At 45.6% G+C, this 17,564-nt stretch overlaps 1 protein-coding gene across 4 annotated transcripts in view; it reads right to left on the bottom strand.

Annotated features, from left to right (window-relative positions):
* Positions 1-15,055: 15,055 nt before the first annotated feature.
* The window catches only part of gpr171 (G protein-coupled receptor 171), an 11,426-nt gene continuing 8,917 nt past the window's right edge, over positions 15,056-17,564 (bottom strand). For 3 of the 4 annotated variants that reach the window (XM_086260347.1, XM_086260349.1, XM_086260350.1), the window contains 3 exons: positions 16,365-16,574; positions 16,106-16,234; positions 15,056-15,855 (listed from right to left, as the gene is read on the bottom strand). In XM_086260347.1, the coding sequence (XP_086116473.1) occupies positions 15,328-15,855; positions 16,106-16,234; positions 16,365-16,574 (867 nt within the window). In that variant the 3' untranslated portion in view covers positions 15,056-15,327. The remainder of the gene's footprint in view (positions 15,856-16,105; positions 16,235-16,364; positions 16,575-17,564) is intronic. The other variant, XM_086260351.1, reaches the window with a different exon arrangement.

Raw genomic sequence — 17,564 nt, 5'->3', positions numbered from 1 at the left:
TTTTCAGGTATGAGCTCCAGCAGATTGAAATTCAAGGATGCTTGGAGGCAGCTGAGGTGGTCTGGGTCTCTGACCACGATGAGGTATCCTGGGCATGTCCTACCAGGAGGAGGCCCGGGGCAGAACCAGTACAGGCGGGAGTCATTACACCTCTCAGCAGGCCTGGGAATGCCTCGGTGTTCCCCCAGGTGAGCTGCAGATGGTGACGGGGAGAGGGAGGCCAAGTCTTCTCTGGTCAGGCGGCGTCCCGTGCAACCCGGCCCAGATAAGCAGCAGAAAATGGGCGTACAGAGAGTTTGAACGTGTGATCTAATACGTAATATCTACCCAACAAAGATGGCGGCTGCAGCAGAAGAAAAAAAGATAGACTAAAATATTTAGTGTTTATTGCCTCAAATCAAAAATCTGAGAGCTGCAGACTGAAACTTTGAGAAGTGCTGCTGAGCTCCAAACGCTGCAGACAGACCGTGAGGAGCTTCAAAGTCGGGACTGAAAACTGCTGTAAAAGAGTTTGTGAGCTGAAGAACGAGCCTGTGCACGAGCAGCAGCAGTGTATGCAGAAACTCCTGCGCTGGTTATTAATGCGATCGCTGACCGCTGATCTGAGATAATCACAACCTCTGATTCCGAGCAATGCTCCTATAACACAGGCACGCCAACTGTGTGTGTGTGTGTGTGTGTGTGTGTGTGTGTGTGTGTGTGTGTGTGAGAAAGCAATTCGGCGGTTTTAGTTGTGTTGTTATGTGTAATGTCTTCATACTCCAGAGTGACATCATTGTTAGGTGTGTGTGTGTGTGTGTGTGTGTGTGTGTGTGTGTGTGTGTGTGTGTGTGTGTGTGTGTGTGTGTGTGTGTGTGAACAGTCATGTTGTGGGAACATAAATCTGGTTACACACTCTCGTATTTGAGGAAAAAAAGTCGCCAAATGCAAATCATTTAGTTTCCAGTGTTTTTAAGGTGAGGGTCACAGCTCTGAGTGGAAACACGACTGTGTAGTCGTGTTTAGTCATGTCTGCAGTTTCAGCAGTGGGGGAACACACACCAAGGTTATTATCGTTAACGAAAACTAACGAAATAACGAAAACTAGAAGTGAAAAGACATTTTCATTAACGGAAATTAAAAAAAAAAAAAAAGGAAAACTAACTAAAATTAACTGAATTTATAGCAAAATGTGTTTAGTTTCATTGATGTGTGCGTGTCCTACAATAGTCGAGGGTGAAGATGAAGTTTAGTTTCCAGATTTTTTCTTGCTGTGTCTCATTATGCCAGCAGGTGGCAGCACGTTAGTCGAGTCGTTTGTGTCGCTGCTCCGCCCACGCGCAGAATCATGTCAGGAAAAGTCAGAAGAAAGCGCCAGAGTCCAATTTGGGATTACTTTGAATATGACTGTGTTTTGGATAAAGCAAGTGTCTTGTAGTGGAAAGAGACAAATTATGAGGGACATTTCTAAAGGGAAAAAATCCCACAAACCTTAAAGTGCACTTGAAAAGCTCACACAAGAAGGCTAACCTAGCTTAGCTTGAGAAGGGAGCACACTCAACCCTCATCCCCAGAAACAGACGCTAACCCCAGGCAAGGCAGCGTGATGCAACCCGAGACAACAGGACGGGGACATCTACACAACTGTGTGAGTCAATTGCCTTCAAAAAGTTTATCAATTCACTTGAACCAAAATTACGAACACCCGGTGCTGCGAGAGTTAATAGTCTCATTGGGGCCAAGATATAAATTTTATAGTTGCCTGGTATCAGTGGTTGTTCATCTGCATTTATTTATTTATTTATTTATTTATTTATTTATTTAAAGAACCCATAGGTGGGAATGTGAGTTGTCTGTCTCTGCGTGTTAGCCCTGCGACAGACAGGCGACCTGTGCAGGGTGCAGGGTATGGTAGCTGGAATAGCAACATACCCAAGGATGAGCAGAAGAGCATGACTGATATGATGCAACTGGGATTTTGTTGCACTTAATTATTGCAAACAACTAAAACTATAACTGAAACTAATCAAAACTAAACTGAAACTAATCAAAACTATACTGAAACTAAGGATTTTCAAAAAACTAAAAACTAAACTAGCAAACAACTGGTAAAAACTAATTAAAACTGATATAACATTGAAAATCTGAAGTCAAAACTAAATAAAAATAAAAACTAATGAAAATTGCAAAACTATTAAAACCCTGATTATAACACACACACACACACACACACACACACACACACACACACACACACACACACACACACACACAGCGTGATGACTGGACTCTGCTGAGCTGCTCTTCATCCTTTTAGCTGATAACAGCTTAATAAGAACCAAAACTGCAAACGTTTTTTCTTCTTATTTCATTTCCAGTGTTTGCTGTAAATGAATGTTGGAACGTTTGATGCATCATTCGATTGATTATGTGAGATATAAGTGCCACCTCTCCCCGGTGGGGGGGGGGGGGGTCTCCCCCTCGATGGTCTGACTCATGCTCTGTGGGCTGCGTCGGCCAGTGATCAGTGAATTTACCAACGCTTACCTCGAGACAGTACTGAGGCTGGAATCCAACAGAGAAGGATCGCTTTAATGCAACAGCCACAACGTTTCTGAGCTCCACGGTGCAAAGATGATCCAGTTTGACACTGAGCTAATAAATCATGTGTAGACTGCACGGTTTGAACTCTAACGTCTCCTCCAGCATCAAAGTATTTACAAGATGTTAAAGAATATACAAAATAGATAAATAAATAAATGTTTGTCTCAAATTTTAAAGTGACTGAAGAAGAGCCAAACGCTGCAGGCAGATCGTGAGCTGTTAGCGAGCTGAAGAACGAGTCTGTGCATGAACAGCAGCAGTTTATTAATGCGCCACACGTGCAGTTACATCACTGAACCCAGCTGTCACTCATCTGAGGTGATCACAGCATGTGTGTGTGTGTGTGTGTGTGTGTGTGTGTGTGTGTGTGTACCATAAATCATTACAGTTTATGGTCTCATATTTAAAGTGAAGGTAAGGCTCGGAGTTATGAGTCTCCAGGAAATGAGTGGAAACACGACTGTTTATGATCATCCTGTGTTTATTCATGTCTGCTGTTTCAGGCCGGGGGGCGCGTTGACACACACACACACACACACACACACACACACACACACACACACACACGCACACACACACACACACACACACACACACACACAGATTCCTACTTCTTTTGTGTTGTGAAATGTGTTGTCTTCAGTAACTCAAACTTTTTGTAGGATAATCTGAGCCTGCAGCCTGGTGTATCAAGCACCGCCTCACTTGCAGCATCAGCTGATGCCCCTGGTACTGCTGTAAGATGCAGGTGAACAGAAAGTCCTGTTTGTGCATTAAAGGCTGTTTGGATAACTAACACATTAGAGACGAGCTGGGGCTGACAGGCCCCTCCCCCTAATCCCACAACCTGGAGCTGTGCTGCCGAAGTGTGAACAGGCTGGTTCCCTGAGAGCTCCATGAGGCTCACTATGAGGCTCTGTGGCACAATGGACAGACTTAGAAAATTATTAATGTAAATATTTGACACACACACACACACACACACACACACACACACACACACACACACACACACACAATGACAGGAGGACGATGTCATTAAAACCTCTTTCTCACTCAGTCAATATGAAAACATGAAAACATGCAGAGACGGTAATGACAGGTGAGCTGCGAGGCGATTGGCTGGAAGGATCAGACTGGTTTCTAATCACACGTGTGCAGATTACAGAGCAGCTGCTAACGTGTGACGCTGACTTTATAATAGACGAAGATCACAAAGCTCGCTCAGCACAATCGGCTGTGTCATCATCACACGCCGAGGATGATGTAACCCGACTGCGCCGGTGGCTTTTATTGTGAAAAAGACGCATTAGATTTCACCAAGACTAAACAGTTCTGGAAACTACCCACCGGGGAAGACCCCTGGAAACACCCCACCCCACAAAGCCCACTTAAAACATGTTGAAATGAGATGTAAACGGCACGGAGATGTGGTTTAAAAAACCCAAACACATCTCGTTCAGTTTGGCTGAAAAGGCCAAATCGTGAACTTCCCCTAAGAGCCGGCTTGCTGAGCCCGAGTCCTTCAGCCTTTCAGCAATACTGCACCACCCACATACGCAGGAACAATATGTAATATGAGCCTGTAGAAACTCACCATGCAGCACACCGTGAGACATCTCCACTCCTCCAATCACAGAGCTGATGATGCTTGATTTATATATCGTATAAACCAATGACATCGCATAACGTCTGGTGAAAATCTCACAGATGGACTACAAAGAGCTGCTCCTGTTGTTTTAGGCAGGCAGTATGAACACGGACGTCCAGCTGAACAAATCGCTTCACCACTGAGGTTCAAAACAATAAAGTTTAACAGTTACAGTGGTGACACGAAGCCCTGCTTGAACTTTGACCTTCACAAAGCTGTCACCCCCTCCATAAACCGCGTGCTGGGTGTAACACTTTCAATAACACAGCACTGTACTACATTCACTTACATTTGTGTCGATATTTGAGTTACAAAGGTTCTTCAGCTGTGTGCACGACGGGCAGATCGAAAACCTCAAACAAATAATTCAGATACCGCCTGTCTTCTCCGCCCGCCTTTTCTCACCCCAGCCGGTCGCAGCAGATGGCCCCGCCCCTCCCTGAGCCTGGTTCTGTCGGAGGTTACTTCCTGTTAAAAGGGAGTTTTTCCTTCCCGCTGTCACCAAAGTGCTGCTCACAGCGGGTCATATGATTGTTGGGTTTTTCTCAGTATGTGTTATTGTAGGGATGGATGGTGTCTCCTTTCCGTTTTATGGAGGACGCTCAAATGCATCCTCTTGTGAAAGGAGGTAATAAAGGAAGCATTGAAAGACCTTTCCTTGGTATTTAGACAATCTGCTCTTATGGCTGTGATAGAGATACTCATGGGTCACTTCAGAAGAATCAAAGCTCTTCACATGCTGAGAAAGTGTCATCAACAGCATGAAAGATGGACGTACCCGATGTGACATCGCCCACTGGTTTGCGTCCCGTTCCAAAGCCTGGAGACGACCGTTTTCACCGTTACCATGTCCTGTAACCAGACCTCATTCCTCACAAATGACCAAATTTACATGATGGACTTCATGTTTCAGTATAAACTAAAATAAAGAAATGAAGTCATCAGGAAAGTGTTTGCAGAGGTCAGTGCTGAGGCCTGTTTTCCCACAGTCTTCTATAGGACAGAAAGTCTGTTTGCAGCCACACCTACCACCCCCTGCAGGCCGTCAGAGAGAATGCAGGTTTAGGGCACTTCTGCTCTGGTTTCACTATGTCCACCTTTATAGTCTCTGAAAAGTATCTGCTCTATAGTTGGAGGTAACAGTGTCAGCACTGCAGGAACCACAATGGTCCTCAGCTCCTGCAGTGCTGGCACAGAAGACAGGAAGAACTCCAGCAGTTATGAGAACCATGGAAAGATCCTGCTGCCTCGAGGTACGAGACTCATTTTAATCCCAACAAGCAGATTAGCTTTTTAAATGTGTGAGCGGGGCCACATGTTCGTCTCCGCACGGTGACTAACGGCAGCAGCTATCTGTCTGTGGTGACTCAGATGGTTGGTGGACGAGGTCAGACGGTTGGGTCCTCAAGACAAACACACACACTGAAGTATTTTCCATTTCATGGGTTTAATATTTCTCAGGCTTTTTATAGAAAACTGCTGATTCTCCCTCTTATCTCGTTGTCCTCCCCGTCAGCCTCAGCCTCCTCCTTCCTCCATCTCTGTGACCATTTTAAGCTCCTCTGTGAATTATTTCTGTCACAGCGGAGAACTTGTTCTATGAAACATCTCTTCAAACCCACCTGCCCAGTAAATGTGAATCTACAGTCAGCAACCACACAGTTTCCCTGCAGAGCTAACAGAATCTACCAGCTCCTCCAGAGATCGTTAGCAGACGAGTGTCTTTGATGAACAAATGGACCAGAAACAGCAGCTCAGGGGATCAAAGTGACTGCCTGCATGTCCTCTTCAGAAGAACCACAAAGAGAGACTAAAAAGCAAAAAAGGGAGATCTTCAAACACCTGCAAAAGCACCGCAATGACAGATAAAGTGAGAAAGGGAGGATTTATGAGTCCAAAACTACCACAAAGACATCAAGATAACACAAAATAAGCAAAACACGTCCCAAAAAAGCTGCAAAAAGCAAGAACGAGGCTGCAAAGTGACACAAGAGAACATTATGAAAAGAAGCAACCAAAACAGCACAAATATGTAAGTAAATGACAGCAAGGCGAGTGCAATAACCATAGACAGCTGCAAGACAGAGCAGCCATACAAAGGAACAAATACACACTCAGAGATCATGTTCTCCCGGTGCTGCAGACCAAGCTGGTGACTCTAACCTGGCCGTACAGTCGGTTGGGGTCCGTGGCAGCGCCGGGCTGGCCCGGCTCTGCCCCTTTGAGGCCCGTACTGAGGATTTCATCTCTCAATGACATCAAACAGATGGCAGAGCAGAAAAAGCTGTGACAGACTGAGTGTTCAGAGCAGGCTCACAGGGATTACTGTGCATACACTGAGCTCATTACTAGAAACTGTGGCCATGTTTAATATGAACATCCACCAGAGGAGCAGGAGATTTATACGACAGGAAAGAAACGAAAGCAGAAAAGGTCCGCTTTAATGAGGAGGTGCTGGCAGGAGAGGGTGGGTTTACCATTGATCAATGTCATGATCATATCTGGCAAACGGAGTTCCTTAGAGATGGAATCTCCCCATCAAACATGACCCAGATCTCCGTTTCCACAGTTTACTGATTACTTATACAATAAACATGATGGTCGCTGACGTCCTTCATAAATACAAAGTCTGGAGTCATCAACCAGTTCCTGAAAGCAATCAAACTGTCCAAATGATTTCAGCTGTAAGCGATCGCTGTGGCTGTTCTCACACGTGATGCAGGAAAGATGGAGGACGGGGTTAAGCTGCTCTCATGTCGAGGGTCCCGCAGAGACAAACGGCGCATACTGCAGGAAGAAGACGCTGAAAACAGAGCACGAGTGCAGTCATTAACGCTGCTGCGTGCTTAGGTTTACTCGCTGATCCTCAGCTTCACATCTGCACTGAGTCAGCCTGAGAGGGATTCTTCTCTGAACCCTTCAAATATCTGTGAAACTGTGAATTCTGCCGCACATGAACAGAGCCCATGAACCCGGAGAGGCCGAGAACGACCGCTGAGCGCTAGCAGAACATCTGCGCGTCGGTGCTGACCATGCAGCCCATGTGGTGCAGTGTGCCTCGTTCACATCTCTGCCACTGCAAGAATTTATAGCTGTGATTTCCCAACTTGATACTGTGATTATCTCAGGAGATAAAAATGCTGCACAATCTGATCGAATGTTTCCTCAAGATAACATAGCTGAAGTCTGAAATCATCACGCTGGGCCCGGCTTCAGGATCCTGAGCACCGACTGATATCCAGGCATGAAGCACACAAAGATGCAGTTTCACAAACAGAGGAGGAGGAGGGGGCACAAAGGATGAGGGGGGGAGGACTGAAACGCGACTGACCTCCAGTGAAAAATTGAAACCAGTTGTGTTTCTGTGTGTTTGTGATGTGATGTGAGAGGAGGCCTGTATTTTTTTAAAGCCGTTCCCACGACACCAAACGACCTCGGGCTCTCTCGCCCTCTCTCTCTCTATAAATGGCTCGTCTGGTGGCGTTTTGGTGACCAGTCAGACTTAAAAAGGACAGAGAGAGCGAGAGGGGAAACTATTCAGAGAATGAGACAGACGGGTGAAAGCGGCCGTTCGGCTGGGTTTAAAGGAAGTTAGGACATGAACTGTTTCTTTCCAGAGGCTTGGGAAGGATTTCAGTCCCCCGTCTGTGTGTGCAGGCCTGCAGGCACGAGGTGGGGGGGCTCAGCTTCCTTAGCACAAAGACAGCTGGCCTGCTTCTGTCCGACACCTGCACAGCTTCCTGAACACGCTGGAGCCGCCGTGCTGGATGAGCCAGGTCTTTGTTCAGCTCTGAAAACAAAAGGTTACGGCCCGCACGTCGCAGCCTCTCATCGACCACGAACAGAACCACAAAAAAACTGTTTATAGCAAAAAGTGACAGCTTGTTTTCCTCAGTGGGAACAAATGACCTGTAAGGGTTTCAAGCTGCCACTTGGGTCCCCGTGTATTTATGTATTTATGTATTTATGCTCCGGCAGAGTGAAAAACTGCAAACGCTGGCCGGACATGCGATGGTTAAACATGTGATTACAATTAGGCAGGAACCAAAATGTCCCAGTATAGGAGTGTACATGGAAACCACTCATTCACATCAAGAGGAACAAAGGCCACGGAACTACTCTGAAACAGAAATATTCTCCTCCAAACTCATCAACACTGTGCAACAGAACCAGAATTTTACCCTCTAACATTTCTGAGTATGAACACGTATGTTACTAATAATCCACACGTCTGTGTTTGTCCAACATCAGCAGAGCAGCAACCAAAGCTGGCACGAACATTTATCTGATACCTTATAACCACATATAACAACAACTAAAACTGAACGATGGTGTAGTACGGACCTTGTGTACACCTTTCATTTTGTCTGAGCAAACACCCGACACGCATAGCAGAAACTGGCAACTGACAATTTTCTAACATCAGGATAAAAACACTGCAGATCAGATTTATTATGTTGAGAAAATGTTTAGGATGAGCGACACGAGCACCGATCCAGCTGCAGCTCACAGTCGTGACCATGAAAAGCTCTCTGACTGCTTCGTGTCTTTGTAGCGTGACTGTGACTTTTCAGTGATTTAAACTATTCCGTACATGTACCCTGTACGTCCTACATCTTATGTCTCATTACTGAAGAAGGGGAAAAAGCCAAACCATTAAAGTCAAGTTGGCTTTGGTCCATGAAACATTTGTGCCCAGGGTCTGTAACTTGATGAGCCAGACATGGCTAACTGCATGGAACAAAGATTTGGAAACTGAAATCTGACCACAGACCAAACGTTGCTGGATGAAGCAAACAGCTTCGAACTTTCCATCAGAAAAAGTCTGAAGAGCAAACTGTTTACTTCTTAGACTTAGCATAAGATTCTGATTGTACAGCAGGTCGATCTGAGCAGTTGTTTAAAGGTACAGTGTGCAAAATCTCATCGCTAGATGTCAGCAGATTACAGATGGTAATCAAGTGAGTTCTGTTTTCTTAACTCTCCTAATTCATTTTAGCTACAGTGGACAATGTAGGACAAATAATCTGTAGTGAGTATAGTCTGTCAGTCCGCTGTTTACCTCAGCTGTTAATGGGGCCACGTCCATTTCCTCTGAAAGAAGCTGTAAAACTTTGTGAAATGAGTCTGATACGAGTCGATGAATCACTACAGCTCATTTCTCTCCAATGACAGCGATGCTGAGGAGATCCATCCATCCACTGGCTTCCGCTTATCCTTTTCAGGGTCGCGGGGGCGCTGAAGCCTATCCCAGCTGTCATAGGGAGAGAGGCGGGGTACACCCTGACATCGTTTGAGGATATCCTGAACTTAGTTGTTAGCATATCTTATGTGCTTTTCACTTTTTAAACAGCTGTTAGCTACTCTTAGCCTCTCATAGCTGCTGTTAGCCCTTAATAGCCACTGTTAGCCTTTTTAACAGTTGTTAGCTACTGTTAACCTCTGCTAGCTGCTGTTAGCCTCTGTTAGCTACAGTTGGCTGGAACTCTCCCACAGTCTGTCTTTGTCCTGTCTTCATACACTGACGTCTAATCAGTCGGCAGATGGCCACGCCTCCCTGAGCCTGGTTCTGCTAGAGGTTCCTTCCTGTTAAAAGGGAGTTTTCCTTCCCTCTTTTGCCAAAGCACTTGCTCATAGTGAAAAACTGAATTGAACTGAATTATTGAAACTCTTTTAAATGGTTCAAACATTGTTGGACTCTTACTGAATAAACTGTCACACGATGTGAGGATATTATCAAACTGTTTATCAGAGGAAAAAGTGTGTTTTTTGACTTATTTAGGAGATGAGGCTGATCTTTAAATCAAAATAAACTAATAATGTATACCGTGTATGTGGTTGGTCTCTAACCACATAAACAAAATCTAGTTGGACAAAAGAGCTAGCGCTAATGTTCCCCCTCGTCAGATTCCAGAAACAACCAGATATTCGTCATGGTTACTCAGTCCATCTTTCACATACATACTACTGTATCTTAATAACTGTACTGTTCCCACAGTGCACCGACACCTCTGTCCTCCTCCCTGTTGCTCAGGTGATGTCAGTGATGGGGGATGACTGGTCTCCCTGTTTCAGAACAAAAACCCAGCTGACTCACTGCACAACCTTCACCGTGTGTGTGTGTTTAGCTCCATATCTGGGAAGTGAGCTAATATCAGTCTTCAGGGTCTAATTTTAGAGTAGTGTGTTTTATTGCAACACCAAGGACGCAGTGAGCCCATACAGTCTCCCTCTCACACTCAGTCCTGATGTTTCCTATTCGGTGGGTCCACAGAGACCCAAGCCGGGCCGCACTCAGCCAGCTGGACCCAGAAATCACCAGGAATCATCCACGGCTGATGAATTCATCATGGAAAAAAATCAGTCTGACAACAACAGACGCCTCAAAGCACTTTCTATTGTAAGGTAAAGACCGTAAAATATTACAGAGAAACCACAACAATTAGACAACCTTCATTAGTGAATACTTGGTGACAGTGGGAAGGAAAAACTACCTTTTAACAGAAAGAAACCTCCAGCAGAGACTGGTCGAGGGTGAAGGGAGGAAGACAGAACAAAGACACGCTGTGGAAGAGAGCCAGAGATAATAATAAGTAATGATTAAATGCAGAGATGTGTATAAACACATAGTGAGTAAAGAAGAAACACCCAGTGAATCCCCGGCAGCCTACACCTATTGCAGCATAACTAAGGGAGGGTTCAGGGTCACCTGGTCCAGCCCTAACTATATGCTTTAGCAAAAAGGAAAGTTTGAAGCCTAATCTTGAAAGTAGAGATAGTGTCTGTCTCCTGAATCCAAACTGGAAGCTGGTTCCACAGAAGAGGGGCCTGAAAACTGAAGGCTCTGCCTCCCATTCTACTTTTAAATACTCTAGGAACAACAAGTAGGCCTGCAGAGCGAGAGCGAAGTGCTCTAATAGGGTGATATGGTACTACAAGGTCATTAAGATAAGATGGGGCCTGATTATTTAAGACCTTGTATGTGAGGAGCAGGATTTTGAATTCTGGAGTTAACAGGAAGCCAAAACAGGAGAAATCTGCTCTCTCTTTCTAGTCCCTGTGAGTGTATGAATGTAGACAGACTTGTAACTGATCTCAGGTCAGCAGGTGGCTTGTCCCCGTTAGCGAGCTGGTTATCAGTGCCGTCATCGCTGCGGCTGAGTCTCCACCCACTGAATGAAGCATGTTTGGTGCTCCTTCCTTCACAACCAGCGCATCTCTGCAGCCGTCCTTACTGTGGAGAGTTTGTCGGCCATTGTTGCCTTTAATATTTTTTATTTTGTTCTGACCTGATTAAAGCCCGTGTCCATGTTGAAGCCTCCATTTAACACAAAAGAATAAACTATTATTATTTTATCAGATCAGAGTTTGTTTTTTTTCTTTGAGGCCTTTATTTCATTTAACGACCGTCCCAACTGCAGCAGCTGCAGCTCCAAGTGCAAACAGCAGGACGCTGTCGCCAGGCAGATCCTCGGCTCGTACCCTGTTACCAAGCCCCACTGCAACTGTTGGCCCCGGCCTCTGCCCACTGTCTCCACAGTGCATATTTGAAATGGTGAGGCAGGGAGGAGCATGGCAGAACACATGGCTGTGCACTCTCTGTTATCAGCTCACATGTCCTCATAAAGCACAGTTTTAACTCAGAGCCTCCTGATTTGGGTGAACTGCCTTCAGAAAACTTTGACTCGACTCCAGGATCAAATATTTAAGCTCAGAGGCTGAAAAACGGAGCAAAGCACCAAACCTGCAGTTCTTCTAATGTCCACCGGAGGCTCCAGCAGTGAGTCCGTCAGTGTTTACTGGGCCTGTGTCCTGTCTGTTCGCTGTCAGCATCATGTGACAAGCAGCTCATATCTGCTGAGGTGTCCACAGCTGTCTGGGCATCTCCGACTTTGTTAGCGACATTTCTGCGATTCCGGAGAACGAGAGGGAATTTCAGAGGTGACAGCAGCTCATAGTTTGTTCTACAGAGACACGGACGCTCATCTGCTGGATGTGAAAGGCCTTCAGCGTGTGCGACAATCTGCTGACAGATGTCAGCTGTGCCTCTCTGTGTCTGTTATCACTGCTGTGGCTGTCCACATGAGCCAAACCCCCAAAACTCCAACAGCCACCAACAAGATCGCTGCCTGTGATTGGTGTTCCATGGGTGACACAGACTTTTGAATCACTTTATTCAGGAAATTCACAACCGTGGGATAAATAAAGTCCATCCTTCATCATTGTCCTCACCTGTGTATCCGTTTCATGGCACAGGTTGGAGCCTATCCCAGCCTTCAGTGGGTGAGAGGTGAAGTTCACTGTGGACAAGTGTTCAGTCCGTGACAGGATGGACAGATGAAGTGTGTAGGAAAAGAACATTTTCCACAATCTTAAAATAAGCATTTTTTAGTTTAAAAAGCTGAAATAGTTACAAATGTATCCAAATATTAAAGCTACAAATGAGGATACATCTGCAGTACTGTAGAAGTGTTCTTACTGGAGGCAGATGACGTCATAACCTACAAATAGCTGTTCTCAGCTTTAATCCGTATATTACATGTTTGTTTATAATATCAGCGTTAGCCATGTATTATCAGTGAGACGCCATCTTTAATGACGTCTCCTGTAGGCAGCTCGGTCCTCGTGTCTTCACGCACGTCTCCTGAATGTTTTAGTCTAAATGACGCGTTTCGATTACGTTTCGTACGCTAACAGAAATGCAGAGAGATTTTTAGAGACAAGCTTTATTTTCACTCTTTAATGTTCAGTCTGTAATCTGTATTGGCCACCGTGAGGCTTGTTTAACCATTATTATAAGCTGCTGTAGATAATTTCATACGTGCAGTCAGAAGGTCAGGCCCTGGATCCACTCCATCAGGTCAGGAATGTGAACGGCTGCAGGAGCTCCATCCTCCTGCTTACAGTATCGTAGGGAGATTGTTTTTAATCTTAAACTACCAAAAAACTTTCATTTGTTCACAGAAAATGATAAAAATGATGTCAGCACTCAGGACCAAATCCTGCAGTTCCTCTGATGTCCACCAGAGACTTCAAAAGGACAAACATGTTTATGATGTTTGGTCTCCAATGTTAACTTCACCTTTAAAACTCAACTTAAATTGTATTAAAGCCTAACGTTTGCGTTATTAGAGGTGTGGCCTCTGACAGGTGGATGGGGACACAGGTAGCTCTAGCTGCTAGCTGTGTGCTAGGCGTCACCTCAGCTAACTGGAGTCCCTGAACTGGACCTGTGGACCGTGTTTGTGCTGTTGGAGCCTTTTTAATGACATCATCTGATCAAAAATATGGCTGCTGTGAGGTTACTGTAGTAACAGACCATTTATGGTTGGCTGGTACTAGCAGGAGCTTGCTAGCCAGGCTGAGTAGCATTAGCTAATAGCATATGCGCTTAAATCAGTTACCGTCACTGTGTCGGTGATTTGGGAACAGTCTGTGGTAACAACTACAAACACTGACTTTGAGCGCTATATAAATACAGGCCATTTATCATTTACTGACTAAGCTACAGAAACCAGAGGTAAGTTTATTCATACTTAAAAGCCTTATTTGTCTGTTATACTGTTTCTTTTAGTCCTGGTTCCAAGGCTCCTCCTTTTCCAGGGTCCATTTTCCTTTGGAGATATTCAGTTGTCCTTCTGCTTCAAGGTAAAGTTGGGCAAATCGATATTATCGGCACTGGTATTGGTTTCGGTTAACGTGAACATCATTTCCTGAAGCAAGATTAATATGAGTAAGTATGAGTGAAATAAGAAAAAGCACATGCCGTTCACTTTAATCACTAACTCGTTTGGTCCATTGTCATCATCTTCTTCCTGAGACAGCAGCACTCTGACCTGACCTCTGTGTGAGGTCTGTCACTCATCGCGGTGCTGATGCACGCTCAATTATCCAGGTAAGTAAATCCCAAAAGGTTGATTCTGTTCATCTGGAGGTTTTCAGTGGGAGAAACATTTTGTCATCATCAGGTGACGTCTTCAGTCTCAGCTGACTGCAGGTTTCCAACATTATAAACAGGACATTTGCACAATGACTGAAACCAGCAGCACTGAAGGAACGTGAGGGAAAGACCATCTCTGAATGGAGGAGGGGGCCTAAGGGTACATCTGTCACCATCCTACAATGCTGTGATTGCAGCTTTTCCCCAACTCTCTGTGAATGGTACTCATGGTTATTGATCAGTGGGCTTTGATCAGTGGTCATGAGAATATGTATATTAATGATCATGAACTGACCTCCCAGCCCGTTGTTCATCAGTGCTGCTGGTTTCAGTCATTGTTCAAATGTCCTGTTTATAAGGTTGAAACCTGCAGTCAGTTGAAACTGAAGACGTCACCTGATGATGATGAAACGTTTCTCCCACTGAAACCTCCAGATGAACAGACTCAACCTTTTGGGATTTACTTACCTGGATAATTGAGCATGCATCAGCACCGCGATGAGTGACAGACCTCACACAGAGGTCAGGTCAGAGTGCTGCTGTCGATGGTGTTCGATTTCAGAATATGGCTATTGGCAAAAGACTTCTTCAATAAATGTTCCCAAGACACACTTTAAGTACATCGTCATCACAGTGTTTAGATTCTGCTTTCTGACCTGTTGTCATGACATTAAAAATGTTTTTTGTTGTGGTATTTAGCTTTAATAATTGTGTCCTCTGTTGAAAAAGACAAGCGGGATATCATAAGGTTCTATAAGGTGTTTCAGTTGAGGAGCACTGTGGTGAACACTGGTTACTGCTGCCCTCTGCTGGTGACAGACGCTCACAGCACTTAAAAGGACCAATCGGGTTTGTTCTCTTTGTTTCATCTTTATGAATCAATAATAATATAAAGTTACAGTCTATGTAACAGCATCACAGAGTTTAATCATTTCACCTGTTAGTCTTCATTTTATTAACACCAGTCACACTGATAAAAACTGAACAGTGAGTAATAATCTATAAGTTTAATAAGTCAAGTTGAATCCTGTTGCACATGGAGGAGCATCTGTAAGTCTTTAGTCCATGTTTGTAGTCTTTCAAGAGAGCATTTAAGCTAACAGTTTCCAGTCATTGTGCTAAGCTAAGTACCATCCTGGAGGAGACGGTGTGGTTAGCATGCAGCCTCTTGCTGTGCAGAGGTCGCCGGCTGCATCATTTCCTCTGCCGCCTCCTCCTTTGCGTCTCTGATGGCGTGGTTTCCGAGGCAGGGAAACAGCTTTCTGATGGTGTGTCTGAACGGGGCGTTAAGGTAGAAGAAGATGAGCGGGTCGAAGCAGAGGTGGAGCACGCTCAGCAGCAGAGTGGACTCCTTCCCCAGAAACAGCCGCTTGTTGGTTTCACAGTCTGTGATGAGTTTGGTCTGGGCCAGCGTGTACGGCGTGCGGACCACGTGGTAGGGGACGAAGCTGAATACATAGGCCAACGCCACAGCCGCCACGCTTGCCGCCACCCTCCTGGCGTTCGCCCAGAGTTTGGGGTCGCTGCGGCTGCGCAGGAGCTTTTTGACAGCCAGGGTGCTGGAGATGAGCGTGGCGGCGGAGGCGTTGAGGAAGAGCGCCGTGCAAAGGAAGACCGTGAGAGCGTGCCAGTGAAGGCTGATGTCCTTCTTCAGAGAAGAGCAGCTGAGGTAGGTCTGCTCCTGCAGGAGCAACAGAAACACACCAGTCTGAGGCACAGTGTCACCTCCTTCTGCTCAGAGGACAAAACAGCAGCAATTTCCTAATGTTGTAAACCTGCTCAACATTTGGCAATAAAACCCTTTCTGATTCTGATTCTGATTCTGAAAACGTCTCCAATAGCCGCCGCCGGCCTGCATGGTGCACTTTAGACATGTGAATCGTGCACCTCCAACGGTCACAGAGGCTTTATTGTCAGGACTGTTGCCTTACCGTGACCTGTTTTATTGGCAGGGCCATGTTGGGCACCATGATGAGCAGCAGCAGCAGCCAGACGACCAGCGACAGCAGCCGGGCGAAGCCGACCTCCTGCAGCCGCAGAGAGCGCACAGTGTGGCATTCCTGCAGGAGGACACTCACATTTTTGTTTCTGATGTCTGAAAACGATTTCAATCTAAACACATAAGAAAGACCGCACGGTGCGTGGTGCCCACTAACCAGAGCGCTGCTTTTGAACATTTTTGGAGAGTACCTGCAGGTAGCGGTCCGTGATGATGAAGGCGAGGAAGGCGATGGATGCGTAGAGGCTGATGTAGATGGTGACGGCGCTGGCCTGGCAGTGGAACACCATGAGGTTCCACGGCGCCACCCCGAGGTCCTTCATGATCTTAAAGGGCAGCGCGAGCAGGAGCAGCAGGTCGGCCACCAGCAGGTTAATCAGGTAGATGCTGGCGCTCTTCTGCTGAGGGACACAAAAACATCTAAACATGGACACGGACTCAGATCATCAGCTCTGCTACTACAGCCACCTGTGCTGCAGCTGCCTTAATACTATCTAACCAGGTGAGTGTTTAAAATAAACTTCATGCATTTGTTGTGAAGCAGTTCTGTTGGACCTTTGAACATGCAGGACTGTGGGGACTGACTCACTGTCGGAGCCTCCAGTGGACATTAGAGGAACTGCAGTTCAGGGGAAAATTAATAAATTCTAACAAATGAAATTTAAAATGACCAAAAGCTCTTTGAATTTGTCCAGAACCTGTAGTTTGGGTAAGGTAGGAGTACTTACCCCACACTGGGGTAAATGTGTGTTCATGGGTGTTTTTAAGGCTGTGCTGAAGCGTCTTATGCCCCATTTTCATTAGTACCTAATCGGATCGACTTGGCAACCGTTCGCCACGGTTTCCAGGGTTTTCCATTAGGTCATAGTCCCTGCTCACCCAGGCAGGTACTAAAATGTGACATCATCAGACTGCGTGCCACATATTGGCCGGTCAGAAGCGCCACTCGATGAGTCATGAGAGCGTCTCACTCGCAAAAATTAAAACTGTCATTTTTTAAAACTCGGCAACGAAGGAAAGCAGCAGGTTTATTCTTGCCTCGACGTCCTTTCTTGTAGCGTTCGTATCGCATGATTATGTCGCTGGCCACACAGATGCGTTGCTATGACGACAAGCACGCACACTGGGTTGTAATGGAAAACCGGTTGATCTGAGTAGGTACTGATGCAAAAGGGCTTTAAATCTGCCTTCTTTTTGTCCACATCTCCATCTGAGAGCTTTGAGCTCAGAAGAGTCAGAGGCTGATGGACGATTTCATTTTAAAGCTTCATTTTTAAAACCTCGACTATATCTTCTTCTATGTCCGAGGAAAAGAGAAGCTTACAGTGAGTCACGGGGTCAGAGAAATCCTCATTCCAGCTCATTTCACCATAACTGACCACAAATCCTCT

This window comes from Aulonocara sp. 'chitande type north' Nkhata Bay, linkage group LG14 (assembly GCF_057382095.1).
Source record: "Aulonocara sp. 'chitande type north' Nkhata Bay isolate Kocher_YH1m ecotype deep benthic linkage group LG14, A_spYH_male_GT1.1, whole genome shotgun sequence".
Taxonomy (NCBI): domain Eukaryota; kingdom Metazoa; phylum Chordata; class Actinopteri; order Cichliformes; family Cichlidae; genus Aulonocara; species Aulonocara sp. 'chitande type north' Nkhata Bay.
The sequence above is the reverse complement of the archived record's forward strand: the minus strand, read 5'-3'. Positions and strand labels throughout refer to the sequence as shown.